The sequence below is a fragment of the Salmo trutta genome, chromosome 38 (assembly GCF_901001165.1).
Source record: "Salmo trutta chromosome 38, fSalTru1.1, whole genome shotgun sequence".
Lineage (NCBI taxonomy): Eukaryota > Metazoa > Chordata > Actinopteri > Salmoniformes > Salmonidae > Salmo > Salmo trutta.
Window position 1 is genome coordinate 29,739,449 of NC_042994.1, and position 13,302 is coordinate 29,752,750.

Genomic DNA, 13,302 nt, shown 5'->3' on the forward strand with positions numbered 1-13,302 from the left:
GGGGCATAGTGTCATGATATAGATGACCTCTCCTCTAGGGTGATGCTACATATGTCAAGGGGCATAGTGTCATGATATAGATGACCTCTCCTCTAGGGTGATGCTATATCCGTCAAGGGGCATAGTGTCATGATATATAGACGGCTGTAGCTACTCACCCCACATGACCTCTCCTCTAGGGTGATGCTACATATGTCAAGGGGCATAGTGTCATTGTCCATGCTGTCCATATCTGAGTTCAGGTAGCTACGGAGACAGAGATAGATACAGAGACATAGTAGAGACAGTTAACATAGAACACAACACAGATCGTCAGTAACGGTCAGTAAATATCATGATCAGTGACTTTCTTGCATCAGCTATGGTACTATGTTTGGTACTAGCTACATCTGGGTGTATGGTACTATGTTGGACATGTTTGGTACTAGCTACATCTGGGTGTATGGTACTATGTTTGGTACTAGCTACATCTGGGAGTATGGTACTATGTTTGGTGCTAGCTACATCTGGGTGTATGGTACTATGTTTGGTGCTAGCTACATCTGGGTGTATGGTACTATGTTGGACATGTTTGGTACTAGCTACATCTGTCAGTATGGTACTATGTTTGGTACTAGCTACATCTGGGTGTATGGTACTATGTGTGGTACTAACTACATCTGTCAGCATGTTTGACACTATATTTGGGACTTTATTTGCCACTTAAATGTTATTTAATTAACCCTTATTTTACCAGGTAAGTTGACTGAGAACACATTTTCATTTACAGCAACAACCTGTGTGTCACGTTCTGACCCTAGTAAGATGTCATTTTCTATAGTAGAGTAGGGCAGGGCGTGACAGGGGGTGTTTTTGGTTCTATGTTTTCTATTTCTATGTTTAAGTTCTAGTTTTTCTATTTCTATGTTGGGATTGTTTGGGGTCAATCTCTAATTGGAGGAAGCTGATCCTCATTGCCTCTGATTAGAGATCATATTTAAGTAGGGGTTTTTCTCTTCCTGTTTTGTGGGTTATTATCTTTTGAGTAATGTGTTTTCCTCTCTGCGTCACAGTTTGTTGTTTTTGTGGTTTCAAGTTATTTATGTATTGCATTCAGTTTCACGTTTAATAAATATGTGGAACTACGAACACGCTGCATTTTGGTCCGCTCCTTCGAACAGCCGTGACACTGTGGAATAGTTACAGGGGAGAGGAGGGGGATGAATGAGCCAATTGTAAACTGGGGATGATTAGGTGACCGTGATGATATGAGGGCCAGATTTAGTACCTACTATTATGCTTGTCTTTTGGCTCTATGTTTGAGACTACATATGTTTCTATCTCTAGTGTTGTATTTGTCAGTATATTTAGTGAACATTTTACTCACAACACTTTGTAGAAGACGGCCTTGAGGCTGCCAGGTATGTGCGTCTGGTCGTGAGGCAGGACACGGCGGAGAACAGGCACCACTACATGGTCATACCAGTCCTCTACGTCCAATATGTCTTCCATCCAGTCTTCTGGCTCGTCTTCCTGGGACCTGTAGTTCCCGGCCAGCTCGGCCAGAGTCCAGTTCAACACAACCTGAGTTAGAGTGGTGCTCCTGATCTCAGACAGGGGCTTCTGTGGAGGGGGAAGAAAGATGGGGTTAGAGAGAGAGACAGGTTTATCTGTGGAGGGGCTGAGAGACAGGTGAGACAGACAGGGTTTAGAGACAGACAGGGTTTAGAGAGAGACAGGGTTTAGAGACAGGTTCAAGAGAGACAGGTGAGACAGACAGGGTTAGAGACAGACAGGTGAGACAGACAGGGTTTAGAGAGTGACAGGGTTAGAGAGAGACAGGGTTTAGAGACAGGGTTCAAGAGAGACAGGCGAGACAGACAGGGTTAGAGACAGAAAGGGTTTGAGAGAGACAGGTGAGACAGACAGGGTCAGAGACAGGCAGGGTCAGAGAGAGACAGGGTTAGAGACAGACAGGGTTAGAGACAGACAGGGTTAGAGAGAGACAGGGTCAGAGACAGACAGGGTTTAGAGACAGGGTTAGAGACAGACAGGTGAGAGACAGGGTTAGAGAGAGACAGGTGAGACAGACAGGTTTAGAGACAGACAGGGTTAGAGACACACAGGGTTTAGAGACTGGGTTAGAGAGAGACAGGTTTAGAGACAGACAGGGTTTGGAGACAGGGTTAGAGAGAGACAGGTGAGACAGACAGGTTTAGAGACAGACAGGTTTAGAGAGAGACAGGTTTAGAGACAGACAGGTTTAGAGACAGACAGGGTTAGTGACAGACAGGGTTAGTGACAGACAGGGTTAGAGACAGACATGGTTAGAGAGAGACAGGACCTCAATAGAAGGTAGTGAGGAATGATAAAGACAGGACCTCAATAGCTGCCCATAGCTGTGCCCTCGATACCATATGTGAATTGATTGCCCCCATCTATCTACTGAGCTCGTGCTACTAGGTGACCTAAACTGGGACATGCTTACCACCCCAACCATCCTACAATCTAAGCTTGATGCCCTCAATCTCACACAAATTATCAATGAACCTACCAGGTACAACCCCAAATCCGTAAACACAGGCACCCTCATAGATGTCATCCTAACTAACTCGCCCTCCAAATACACCTCTGCTGTTTTCAATCAAGATCTCAGCGATCACTGCCTCATTGCCTGCATCCGTAATGGGTCTGCGATCAAACGACCACCCGTCATCACTGTCAAACGCTCCCTAAAACACTTCTGCAAGCAGGCCTTTCTAATTGACCTGGCCGGGGTATCCTGGAATGACATTGACCTCCTCCCGTCAGTAGATGATGCCTGGCTATTCTTTAAAAGTGACAACCTCACCATCTTAAATAAGCATGCCCCACTCAAAAAATGTAAAACTAGGAATAGATATAGTCCTTGGTTCACTCCAGACCTGACTGCCCTTAACCAGCACAGAAACATCCTGTGGCGTCCTGCATTAGCATCGAATAGCCCCCGTGATATGCAACTTTTAAGGGAAGTTAGGAACAAATATACACAGGCAGTTAGAAAAGCTAAGGGTAGCTTTTTCAAACAGAAATTTGCATCCTGTAGTACTAACTCAAAAAAGTTCTGGGACACTGTAAAGTCCACGGAGAATAAGAGCACCTCCTCCCAGCTGCCCACTGCAGTGAGGCTAGGAAACACTGTTACCACCGATAAATCCACTATAATTGAGAATTTCAATAAGCATTTCTCTATGGCTGGCCATGCTTTACACCTGGATACCCCTACCCCGGTCAACTGCCCGGCACCCTCCACAGCAACCCGCCAAAGCCCCAACCATTTCTCCTTCACCCAAATCCAGATAGCTGATGTTCTGAAAGAGCTGCAAAATCTGGACCCATACAAATCAAGCTAGACAATCTGGACCCTCTCTTTCTAAAATGATTTGCCGAAATTGTTGCAACTCCTATTACTAGCCTGTTCAACCTCTCTTTCGTATCGTCTGAGATTCCCAAAGATTGGAAAGCTGCCGCGGTCACCCCCCTCTTCAAAGGGGGTGACACTCTAGACCCAAACTGCTACAGACCTATATCTATCCTACCCTGTCTGTCTAAGGTCTTCGAAAGCCAAGTTAACAAACAGATTACCGACCATTTCGAATCCCACCGTACCTTCGCCGCTATGCAATCTGGTTTCAGAACTGGTCATGGGTGCACCTCAGCCATGCTCAAGGTCCTAAACGACATCATAACCGCCATCGATAAGAGACATTACTGTGCGGCTGTCTGTATTCATCGACCTGGCCAAGGCTTTCAACTCTGTCAATCACCACATTCTTATTGGCAGACTTGACAGCCTTGGTTTCTCAAATGATTGCCTCGCCTGGTTTACCAACTACTTCTCTGATAGAGGTCAGTGTGTCAAATCGGAGGGCCTGCTGTCCGTACCTCTGTCAGTCTCTATGGGTGTGCCACAGGGTTCAATTCTCGGGCCGACTCTCTTCTCTGTATACATCAAGGATGTTGCTCTTGCTGCTGGTGATTCTCTGATCCACCTCTACACAGATGACACCATTCTGTATACTTCTGGCCCCTCTTTGGACACTGTGTTAACTAACCTCCAGACGAGCTTCAATGCCATACAACTCTCCTTCCGTGGCCTCCAACTGCTCTTAAATGCAGGTAAAACTAAATGCATGCTATTCAATCGATCACTGCCCGCACCTGCTTGCCCGTCCAGCATCACTACTCTGGACGGCTCTGACTTAGAATATGTGGACAACTACAAACACCTAGGTGTCTGGTTAGACTGTAAACTCTCCTTCCAGACTCACATTAAGCATCTCCAATCCAAAATTAAATCTAGAATCGGCTTCCTATATCGCAACAAAGCATCCTTCACTCATGCTGCCAAACACACCCTCGTAAAACTGACCATCCTACCGATCCTCGACTTCGGTAATGTCATCTATAAAATAGCCTCCAACACTCTACTCAACAAACTGGATGCAGTCTATCACAATGCCATCCATTTTGTCACCAAAGCCCCATACACTACCCACCATTGCGACCTGTACGCTCTCGTTGGTTGGCCCTCGCTTCATACTCGTCGCCAAATCCACTGGCTACAGGTTATCTACAAGTCTCTGCTAGGTAAAGCCCCGCCTTATCTCAGCTCACTGGTCACCATAGCAGCACCCACTCGTAGCACACGCTCCAGCAGGTATATCTCACTGGTCACCCCCAAAGCCAATTCCTCCTTTGGTCATCTTTCCTTCCAGTTCTCTGCTGCCAATGACTGAAACGAACTGCAAAAATCTCTGAAGCTGGAGACTCATATCTCCCTCACTAGCTTTAAGCACCAGCTGTCAGAGTAGCTCACAGATCACTGCATCTGTACATAGCCCATCTGTAAACAGCCCATCTATCTACCTACCTCATCCCCATACTGTGTTTATTTAATTATCTTGCTCCTTTGCACCCCAGTATCTCTACTTGCACATTCATCTTCTGCACATCTACCATTCCAGTGTTTAATTGCTATATTGTAATTACTTCGCCACCATGGCCTATTTATTGCCTTAACTTACCTCATTTGCACTCACTGTATATAGACTTTTTGTTTTCTTTCGTTCTACTGTATTATTGACTGTATGTTTTGTTTATTCCATGTGTAACTCTGTGTTGTTGTATGTGTCGAATTGCTACGCTTTATCTTGGCCATGTCGCAGTTGCAAATGAGAACTTGTTCTCAACTAGCCTACCTGGTTAAATAAAGGTGAAATAAAAATAAAACAAAATAAAATAGAAGGCAGTGAGGAATGGTAAAGACAGGGCCTCAATAGGAGGCAGTGAGGAATGGTAAAGACAGGGCCTCAATAGGAGGCAGTGAGGAATGGTAAAGACAGGGCCTCAATAGAAGGCAGTGAGGAATGGTAAAGACAGGGCCTCAATAGATGGTAGATTGTAAGTAGTTCCTGTTCTATCCTAGATAGAAAATGTGTGTGTGTATGTGTGTGTGTGTGTATGTGTGGTTACTTTGTGCGTGAGCGACACAAACTCCCTGACGAAGCTTCCGAAAGGCCTGAAGACCCCCATGAACCCGTTCACCACCTGGGATTGGACAGAATCAGACAATTATAATTTTCTCTACCTACTGACGTATCACTTCTGTTTGATTATGGTTTATTAATGCTCTACTCTGGGAGGGTTGCATCTCAAATGGCACCCTATTCCCTATATAGTGCACTACTGTAGACCAGAATGGCATCCTATTCCCTATGTAGAACAATACTGTTGACCAGAGTATAGGCCTATGTAGGGAATAAGGTGCCATTTGGGACATAAGGCCTACCTCTCGAAGGCTCTCCTGGGGTGAGGGGGGTCGGGGTGAGTATTGGTCGTCCGACGTGGGTCTGGGTGGGTACGCTGGGGTGTAGGATGGGGGGTAGATGGGGCTGGGGTACCCTGGTGTGGTCCAGGTGGAGTTCTCCATGGGGGGGTGGACCTCTGTCATCAGGGTGTGGAACACCAGACTCAGGGTTCCATTCTCCAGTCCCTCCACCTCCGGATGCAACAACAACTCTGCCTTCTGCTCCAGAGTTAACAGGTGTAGCACCTCCAGCTAAAAGAGACAGAGACAGACCACCAGTATGTCTCAGTTAGAGAAAGAGAGAGAGAGACCACCAGTATGTTTCAGTTAGAGAGAGACAGAGAGAGACCACCAGTATGTTTCAGTTAGAGAGAGAGAGAGACCACCTGTATGTTTCAGTTAGAGACAGAGAGAGACCACCAGTATGTTTCAGTTAGAGAGAGACAGAGAGAGAGAGAGACCATCAGTATGTTTCAGTTAGAGAGAGAGAGAGAGAGAGAGAGAGACCACCAGTATGTTTCAGTTAGAGAGAGACAGAGAGAGAAAGACCATCAGTATGTTTCGGTGAGAGAGAGAGAAAACCAGTATGTTTCAGTGAGAGAGAGAGAGAGAGAGAGAGAGAGAGACCACCAGTATGTTTCAGTTAGAGAGAGAGAGAGACCACCTGTATGTTTCAGTTAGAGACAGAGAGAGACCACCAGTATGTTTCAGTTAGAGAGAGACAGAGAGAGAGAGACCATCAGTATGTTTCAGTTAGAGAGAGAGAGAGAGAGAGAGAGAGAGACCACCAGTATGTTTCAGTTAGAGAGAGACAGAGAGAGAAAGACCATCAGTATGTTTCGGTGAGAGAGAGAGAAAACCAGTATGTTTCAGTGAGAGAGAGAGAGAGAGAGAGAGAGAGAGAGAGAGAGAGAGAGAGACCACCAGTATGTTTCAGTGAGAGAGAGAGACCACCAGTATGTTTCAGTGAGAGAGAGAGAGAGAGAGAGACCACCAGTATGTTTCAGTGAGAGAGAGAGAGAGAGAGAGAGAGAGAGAGAGAGAGACAGACAGACAGACAGAGAGAGACCATCAGTATGTTTCAGTGAGAGAGAGAGAGAGAGAGAGAGAGAGAGAGAGAGAGACCACCAGTAGGTTTCAGTTAGAGACAGAGAGAGACCACTAGTATGTTTCAGTTAGAGACAGAGAGAGACCACCAGTATGTTTCAGTTAGAGAGAGAGAGAGAGAGAGAGACCACCAGTATGTTTCAGTGAGAGACAGAGAGAGACCACCAGTATGTTTCAGTGAGAGAGAGAGAGACAGAGTGAGACCACCAGTATGTTTCAGTGAGAGACAGAGAGAGACCATCAGTATGTTTCAGTGAGAGAGAGACAGAGAGAGAGACCACCAGTATGTTTCAGTGAGAGACAGAGAGAGACAGAGAGAGAGAGAGAGACAGAGTAAGACCACCAGTGTGTTTCAGTGAGAGACAGAGAGAGACCACCTGTATGTTTCAGTTAGAGACAGAGAGAGACCACCAGCATGTTTCAGTTAGAGACAGAGAGAGACCACCAGTATCTTTCAGTGAGAGACAGAGAGAGAGAGAGAGACAGAGAGAGACCACCAGTATGTTTCAGTGAGAGAGAGAGAGAGAGAGAGAGAGAGAGAGAGAGAGAGAGACCACCAGTATGTTTCAGTGAGAGAGAGAGAGAGAGAGAGACCACCAGTATGTTTCAGTGAGAGAGAGAGAGAGAGAGAGAGAGAGAGAGAGACAGACAGACAGACAGAGAGAGACCATCAGTATGTTTCAGTGAGAGAGAGAGAGAGAGAGAGAGAGAGAGAGAGACCACCAGTATGTTTCAGTGAGAGACAGAGAGAGACCACCAGTATGTTTCAGTGAGAGACAGAGAGAGACCACCAGTATCTTTCAGTGAGAGACAGAGAGAGAGAGAGAGACAGAGAGAGACCACCAGTATGTTTCAGTGAGAGACAGAGCGAGACCACCAGTATGTTTCAGTTAGAGAGAGACAAAGAGAGACCACCAGTATGTTTCAGTGAGAAACAGAGAAAGACCACCAGTATGTTTCACTGACAGAGAGAGACAGAGAGAGACCACAAGTATGTTTCAGTGACGGCGAGACAGAGCGAGACCACCAGTATGTTTCAGTTAGAGAGAGACAGAGAGAGATCACCAGTATGTTTCAGTTAGAGAGAGACAGAGAGAGACCACCAGTATGTTTCAGTGAGAGACAGAGAGAGACAGAGAGAGACTACTAGTATGTTTCAGTGAGAGACAGAGAGAGACCACCAGTATGTTTCAGTGAGAGAGAGACAGAGAGAGAGAGAGAGACCACCAGTATGTTTCAGTGAGAGACAGAGAGAGACCAGCAGTATGTTTCAGTGAGAGAGAGACAGACAGAGAGAGAGAGACCACCAGTATGTTTCAGTGAGAGAGAGACAGACAGAGAGAGAGAGAGACCACCAGTATGTTTCAGTGAGAGACAGAGAGAGACCACCAGTATGTTTCAGTTAGAGACAGAGAGAGACCACCAGTATGTTTCAGTGAGAAACAGAGTGAGAGAGACAGAGTGAGACCACCAGTATGTTTCAGTGAGAGACAGAGAGAGACCATCAGTATGTTTCAGTGAGAGACAGAGAGAGACCACCAGTATGTTTCAGTGAGAGACAGAGACCACCAGTATGTTTCAGTGAGAGACAGAGAGAGACCACCAGTATGTTTCAGTGAGAGACAGACAGAGAGAGAGAGAGAGACAGAGAGAGACCACCAGTATGTTTCAGTGAGAGAGAGAGAGAGAGAGAGAGAGACAGAGAGAGACCACCAGTATGTTTCAGTGAGAGAGACAGAGAGAGAGACAGAGAGAGACCACCAGTATGTTTCAGTGAGAGACAGAGAGAGACCACCAGTATGCTTCAGTAAGAGACAGAGAGAGAGCGAGACCACCAGTATGTTTCAGTGAGAGAGAGACAGATAGAGTCACCATCAGTATGTTTCAGTGAGAGAGAGACAGAGAGAGAGACCACCAGTATGTTTCAGTGAGAGACAGAGAGAGACAGAGAGAGAGAGAGACAGAGTGAGACCACTAGTATGTTTCAGTGAGAGACAGAGAGAGACCATCAGTATGTTTCAGTGAGAGACAGAGAGAGACCACCAGTATGTTTCAGTGAGAGACAGAGAGAGACCACCAGTATGTTTCAGTGAGAGACAGAGAGAGACCACCAGTATGTTTCAGTGAGAGACAGAGAGAGAGAGAGACAGAGAGAGACCACCAGTATGTTTCAGTGAGAGACAGAGAGAGACCACCAGTATGTTTCAGTGAGAGACAGAGAGAGAGAGAGAGAGATAGAGAGAGACCACCAGTATGTTTCAGTAAGAGACAGAGAGAGAGCGAGACCACCAGTATGTTTCAGTGAGAGAGAGAGACAGAGATAGAGTGACCATCAGTATGTTTCAGTGAGAGAGAGAGACAGAGACCACCAGTATGTTTCAGTGAGAGAGAGAGAGAGACAGAGAGAGACCACCAGTATGTTTCAGTGAGAGAGAGAGACAGAGAGAGACAGAGAGACACCACCAGTATGTTTCAGTGAGAGACAGAGAGAGACCACCAGTATGTTTCAGTGAGAGAGACAGAGAGAGAGACAGAGAGAGACCACCAGTATGTCTCAGTGACAGAGAGCGAGAGAGACCATCAGTATGTTTCAGTGAGAGAGAGACAGAGAGAGAGACCACCAGTATGTTTCAGTGAGAGAGAGAGAGAGAGAGAGAGAGAGAGAGAGAGAGAGAGAGAGAGAGAGAGAGAGAGAGAGACCACCAGTATGTTTAAGTGAGAGACAGAGAGAGACCACCAGTATGTTTCAGTGAGAGAGAGAGAGACCACCAGTATGTTTCAGTGAGAGAGAGAGAGAGGGAGAGAGAGAGACCACCAGTATGTTTCAGTGAGAGACAGAGAGAGACCACCAGTATGTTTCAGTGGTCTTGGTTCGCTGTCTTTTTGGATTCTCTTTTTTGGTTTTACTTCCTTGCTATGATTGCTAACAGTGTTACTTGATTGAACCATGTTAACACTTTTTTTTAAGAGAGAGAAGAGATGGGAGGGTAGGGGAGAACGGAGACAGAGAGAGAGAGAGAGAGAGAGAGAGAGAGTGGAGTGTCATGACGCTGCCCTCTCTCTGGGAACAGGGAGCACAGTTGACCCCCTCCCCCTTGCACCATCCCCCTACCTACCTCTCCCTACCCAGGCCCTGAGAAAACGGTCGTAAATTCCAAAGGAAATGTCCTGCCGCCTGGCCCAGTTGAGACACAGAGGGGTTTCATAGAGAGACACAGGAAATTCTTCCAACTCACAGAATTGGGGAACCGAACAACATTTATGTTCTGGAGAAGGTATAAAAGATTGGTGAAGAATCCAGCTACGAACTGGTCCGCTTGGTACAATTTTGTGATACTCAGAAGAGACGATATAGCCATATTACCATAAAACTGTTTATATAATAGCCTCAGCTATGGGACTTGCATCTAAATGGTTGTATAAAATGTATTAATAAGGATAAAGCTATTTGTAATACGTTGAGATGCTATGTACTGATGTTAATGTGATAGAATGTATTTCTGTTCAAAGCTTAAATCAGTCATCGGCACGCCCCCCAGGGACACAGACAGGACCAGGCATCATGTGACAAGCCTGTTCTATGTTCACGTATAAAACCCCACCCTGATTTACTTTCTTCAGACCAGCTTACCTCAGGAGAGAGAGCCAAGGTTTGACCATCCAACTCCTCTACTGAAAGTTAACTATACCACATGGTTAAACTTTTAGACTATCGAGACCGACAGAATAATAACAAGTCTTTGATATTAATTAATAGTCTGCAGCTAGAAATTATATCATTGAACGCGAAGACCGACAAAACATCCATTCTATAACGACATTAATGAATGTTGCTTTGAAAGATCCATTCTAACCGAGAGAGAGAGAGAGAACAGGACAAAAACTCTCCAACAGGACAAAAACTCTCCAACAAGGATCCCGATGACACACTGAGCGTAAATATATATTGATTGCAATTGTTCCCGAATGAGTGAGCGTTCATGCGCAAAGGATTAGCATATCAATTGTTAATATTTATCAACTCTGTAGTGTCTTCTCAGCTGCCCTTTATGACCCTTTGTTTAACAGGCCGCCATGCCGGTTTAGCCCACTAGGGCACAGTACTATACCAATTCTTTGTGACGATAACTACTGTTTGTTTGCTTTCTGTGAATTACTTAGTTTAGTAAATAAATGATTTTAAGACAATTGATGTATGGATGACTTTAGTAAAGGCTGGATTCGTGCAGATACAACAATTTACGACATTTGGAATGAGACTGGACGCGAGGTAAAATACACCATTTAAACCAGAAGATAATCGGCCTATACTATAATATCATATAATATAAAATGTTATAATATAGGAAAGTTATATAAGGAAAATTATAACTTTGTAATCTGAATATTTTCCTTGGTGCCCCGATCTCCTAGTTAATTATAGTTAAACGATTAATCAGTTTAATCGCGTGATAATAATTACAGGGAGTTATTTTGATAAACATGTCTTCAGTTTAATGGTGCTCAAAGACACGACAGGAGGAAAGAGAGGAGGACAGAGAGAGAGAGAGAGGATAAAGAGAGAGAGAGAGAGATAGAGACTTTGTAAGACATAGGTTTCTTAGTATGATGATGAGGGAGGGAGGAGAGATAGAATGAGGAAAGGGAGATAGAGGAGAAGAAAGATAGCGAGAGTTCGTGCCGAGTCAACGGTTTCTCAGTGGTGTAACTCACCCCACTAAAGACCATGTTGAGGGCTGTGAAGTCCCTCATACGAGCGACGGCTTTAAACGAGCCAAAGTTTCTGATCAGCCAGTCCTCACTGTTCTCCCCTGGCCTCACACAGCCTGCACACAGAGAAGAGTTATGAGCTGTTGGAGGCATTGTTATGTCATGTCATAAGGGTTTCTGGGTTGGTCGATGGCCTTTCCATCCCTTCTCTTGGTCTAGGACACCTGGTTCTCCTAATCAGCTGGACCTTGATCAGCTGAACCAGGTGTGTTTGTGTTGGACTGGACCTCTCCTAATCAGCTGGACCAGGTTGGTCTGGACCTCCCCTAATCAGCTGGACCAGGTGTGTTTGTGTTGGACTGGACCTCTCCAAATCAGCTGGACCAGGTGTGTTTGTGTTGGACTGGACCTCTCCAAATCAGCTGGACCAGGTGTGTTTGTGTTGGACCTCTCCTAATCAGCTGGACCAGGTGTGTTTGTGTTGGACTGGACATCTCCTAATCAGCTGGACCAGGTGTGTTTGTGTTGGACTGGACCTCTCCAAATCAGCTGGACCAGGTGTGTTTGTGTTGGACCTCTCCTAATCAGCTGGACCAGGTGTGTTTGTGTTGGACTGGACATCTCCTAATCAGCTGGACCAGGTGTGTTTGTGTTGGACTGGACATCTCCTAATCAGCTGGACCAGGTGTGTTTGTGTTGGACCTCTCCTAATCAGCTGGACCAGGTGTGTTTGTTTTGGACTGGACATCTCCTAATCAGCTGGACCAGGTGTGTTTGTGTTGGACTGGACATCTCCTAATCAGCTGGACCAGGTGTGTTTGGGTTGGACTGGACCTCCCCTAATCAGCTGGGCCAGGTGTGTTTGTGTTGGTCTGGAGCAAAAGCCTGCACACCCAGTAGCTCTCCAGGAGTAATGCTGTCCACCCCTGGGTTATGTTTGAGCCTTATACCGACTGCTCAGAGAGGAAGTGCTACCTATAGAACTGTTATGAACATGTTATGAGCTGTCATGTGTTATAAAGGTGTTACATTTTACCTGCTCGTTCCCCGGACAGGGAGGGGTACATAAAGAACTGTTATGAACATGTTATGAGCTGTCACTGGTAGTTATGTCATGTTATATAGATGTTAAGCTGTACCTGCTCTCTCCCCGGACAGGAAGGGGTACATGAAGAACTGTTATGAACATGTTATGAGCTGTCACTGGTAGTTATGTCATGTTATAAAGGTGTTAAGTTGTACCTGCTCTCTCCCCAGACAGGAAAGGGTACATGAAGAACATATAGATCCACCTCTGTCTGACCGGATCCATCTCTGAGAAATGATCACTCAACTCCTCCACCCTGGAGACAGAGAGAGAATAGGGGATGGAGAAGAATGGAGGGAGAGAGAGAGAGGGAGAGAGAGAGAGAGAGAGAGAGAGAGGAAGGAGAGAGGAAGGAGGATGGATAGAGGGAGAGGTTGAGAGAGTCAGAGATAGAGAGAGAGAGAGAGAGAGGAAGGAGAGATAGAGAGAGAGAGAGAGAGGAAGGAAGGAAGGAAGGAAGGAAGGAAGGAAGGAAGGAAGGAAGGAAGGAAGGAAGGAAGGAAGGAAGGAAGGAAGGAAGGAAGGAAGGAAGGAAGGAAGGAAGGAAGGAAGGGGGATGGAGGGAGGGAAA

At 45.8% G+C, this 13,302-nt stretch overlaps 1 protein-coding gene across 5 annotated transcripts in view; it reads right to left on the reverse strand.

The window, feature by feature from the left end:
* Positions 1-13,302, reverse strand: part of mslnb (mesothelin b) — a 121,004-nt gene that overhangs the window by 82,658 nt on the left and 25,044 nt on the right. For all 5 annotated transcript variants that reach the window (XM_029740120.1, XM_029740117.1, XM_029740118.1 and 2 more), the window contains exons 7-12: positions 12,887-12,987; positions 11,648-11,760; positions 5,810-6,079; positions 5,494-5,568; positions 1,367-1,602; positions 159-246 (exon numbers count right to left, since the gene is read on the reverse strand). In XM_029740120.1, the coding sequence (XP_029595980.1) occupies positions 159-246; positions 1,367-1,602; positions 5,494-5,568; positions 5,810-6,079; positions 11,648-11,760; positions 12,887-12,987 (883 nt within the window). The remainder of the gene's footprint in view (positions 1-158; positions 247-1,366; positions 1,603-5,493; positions 5,569-5,809; positions 6,080-11,647; positions 11,761-12,886; positions 12,988-13,302) is intronic.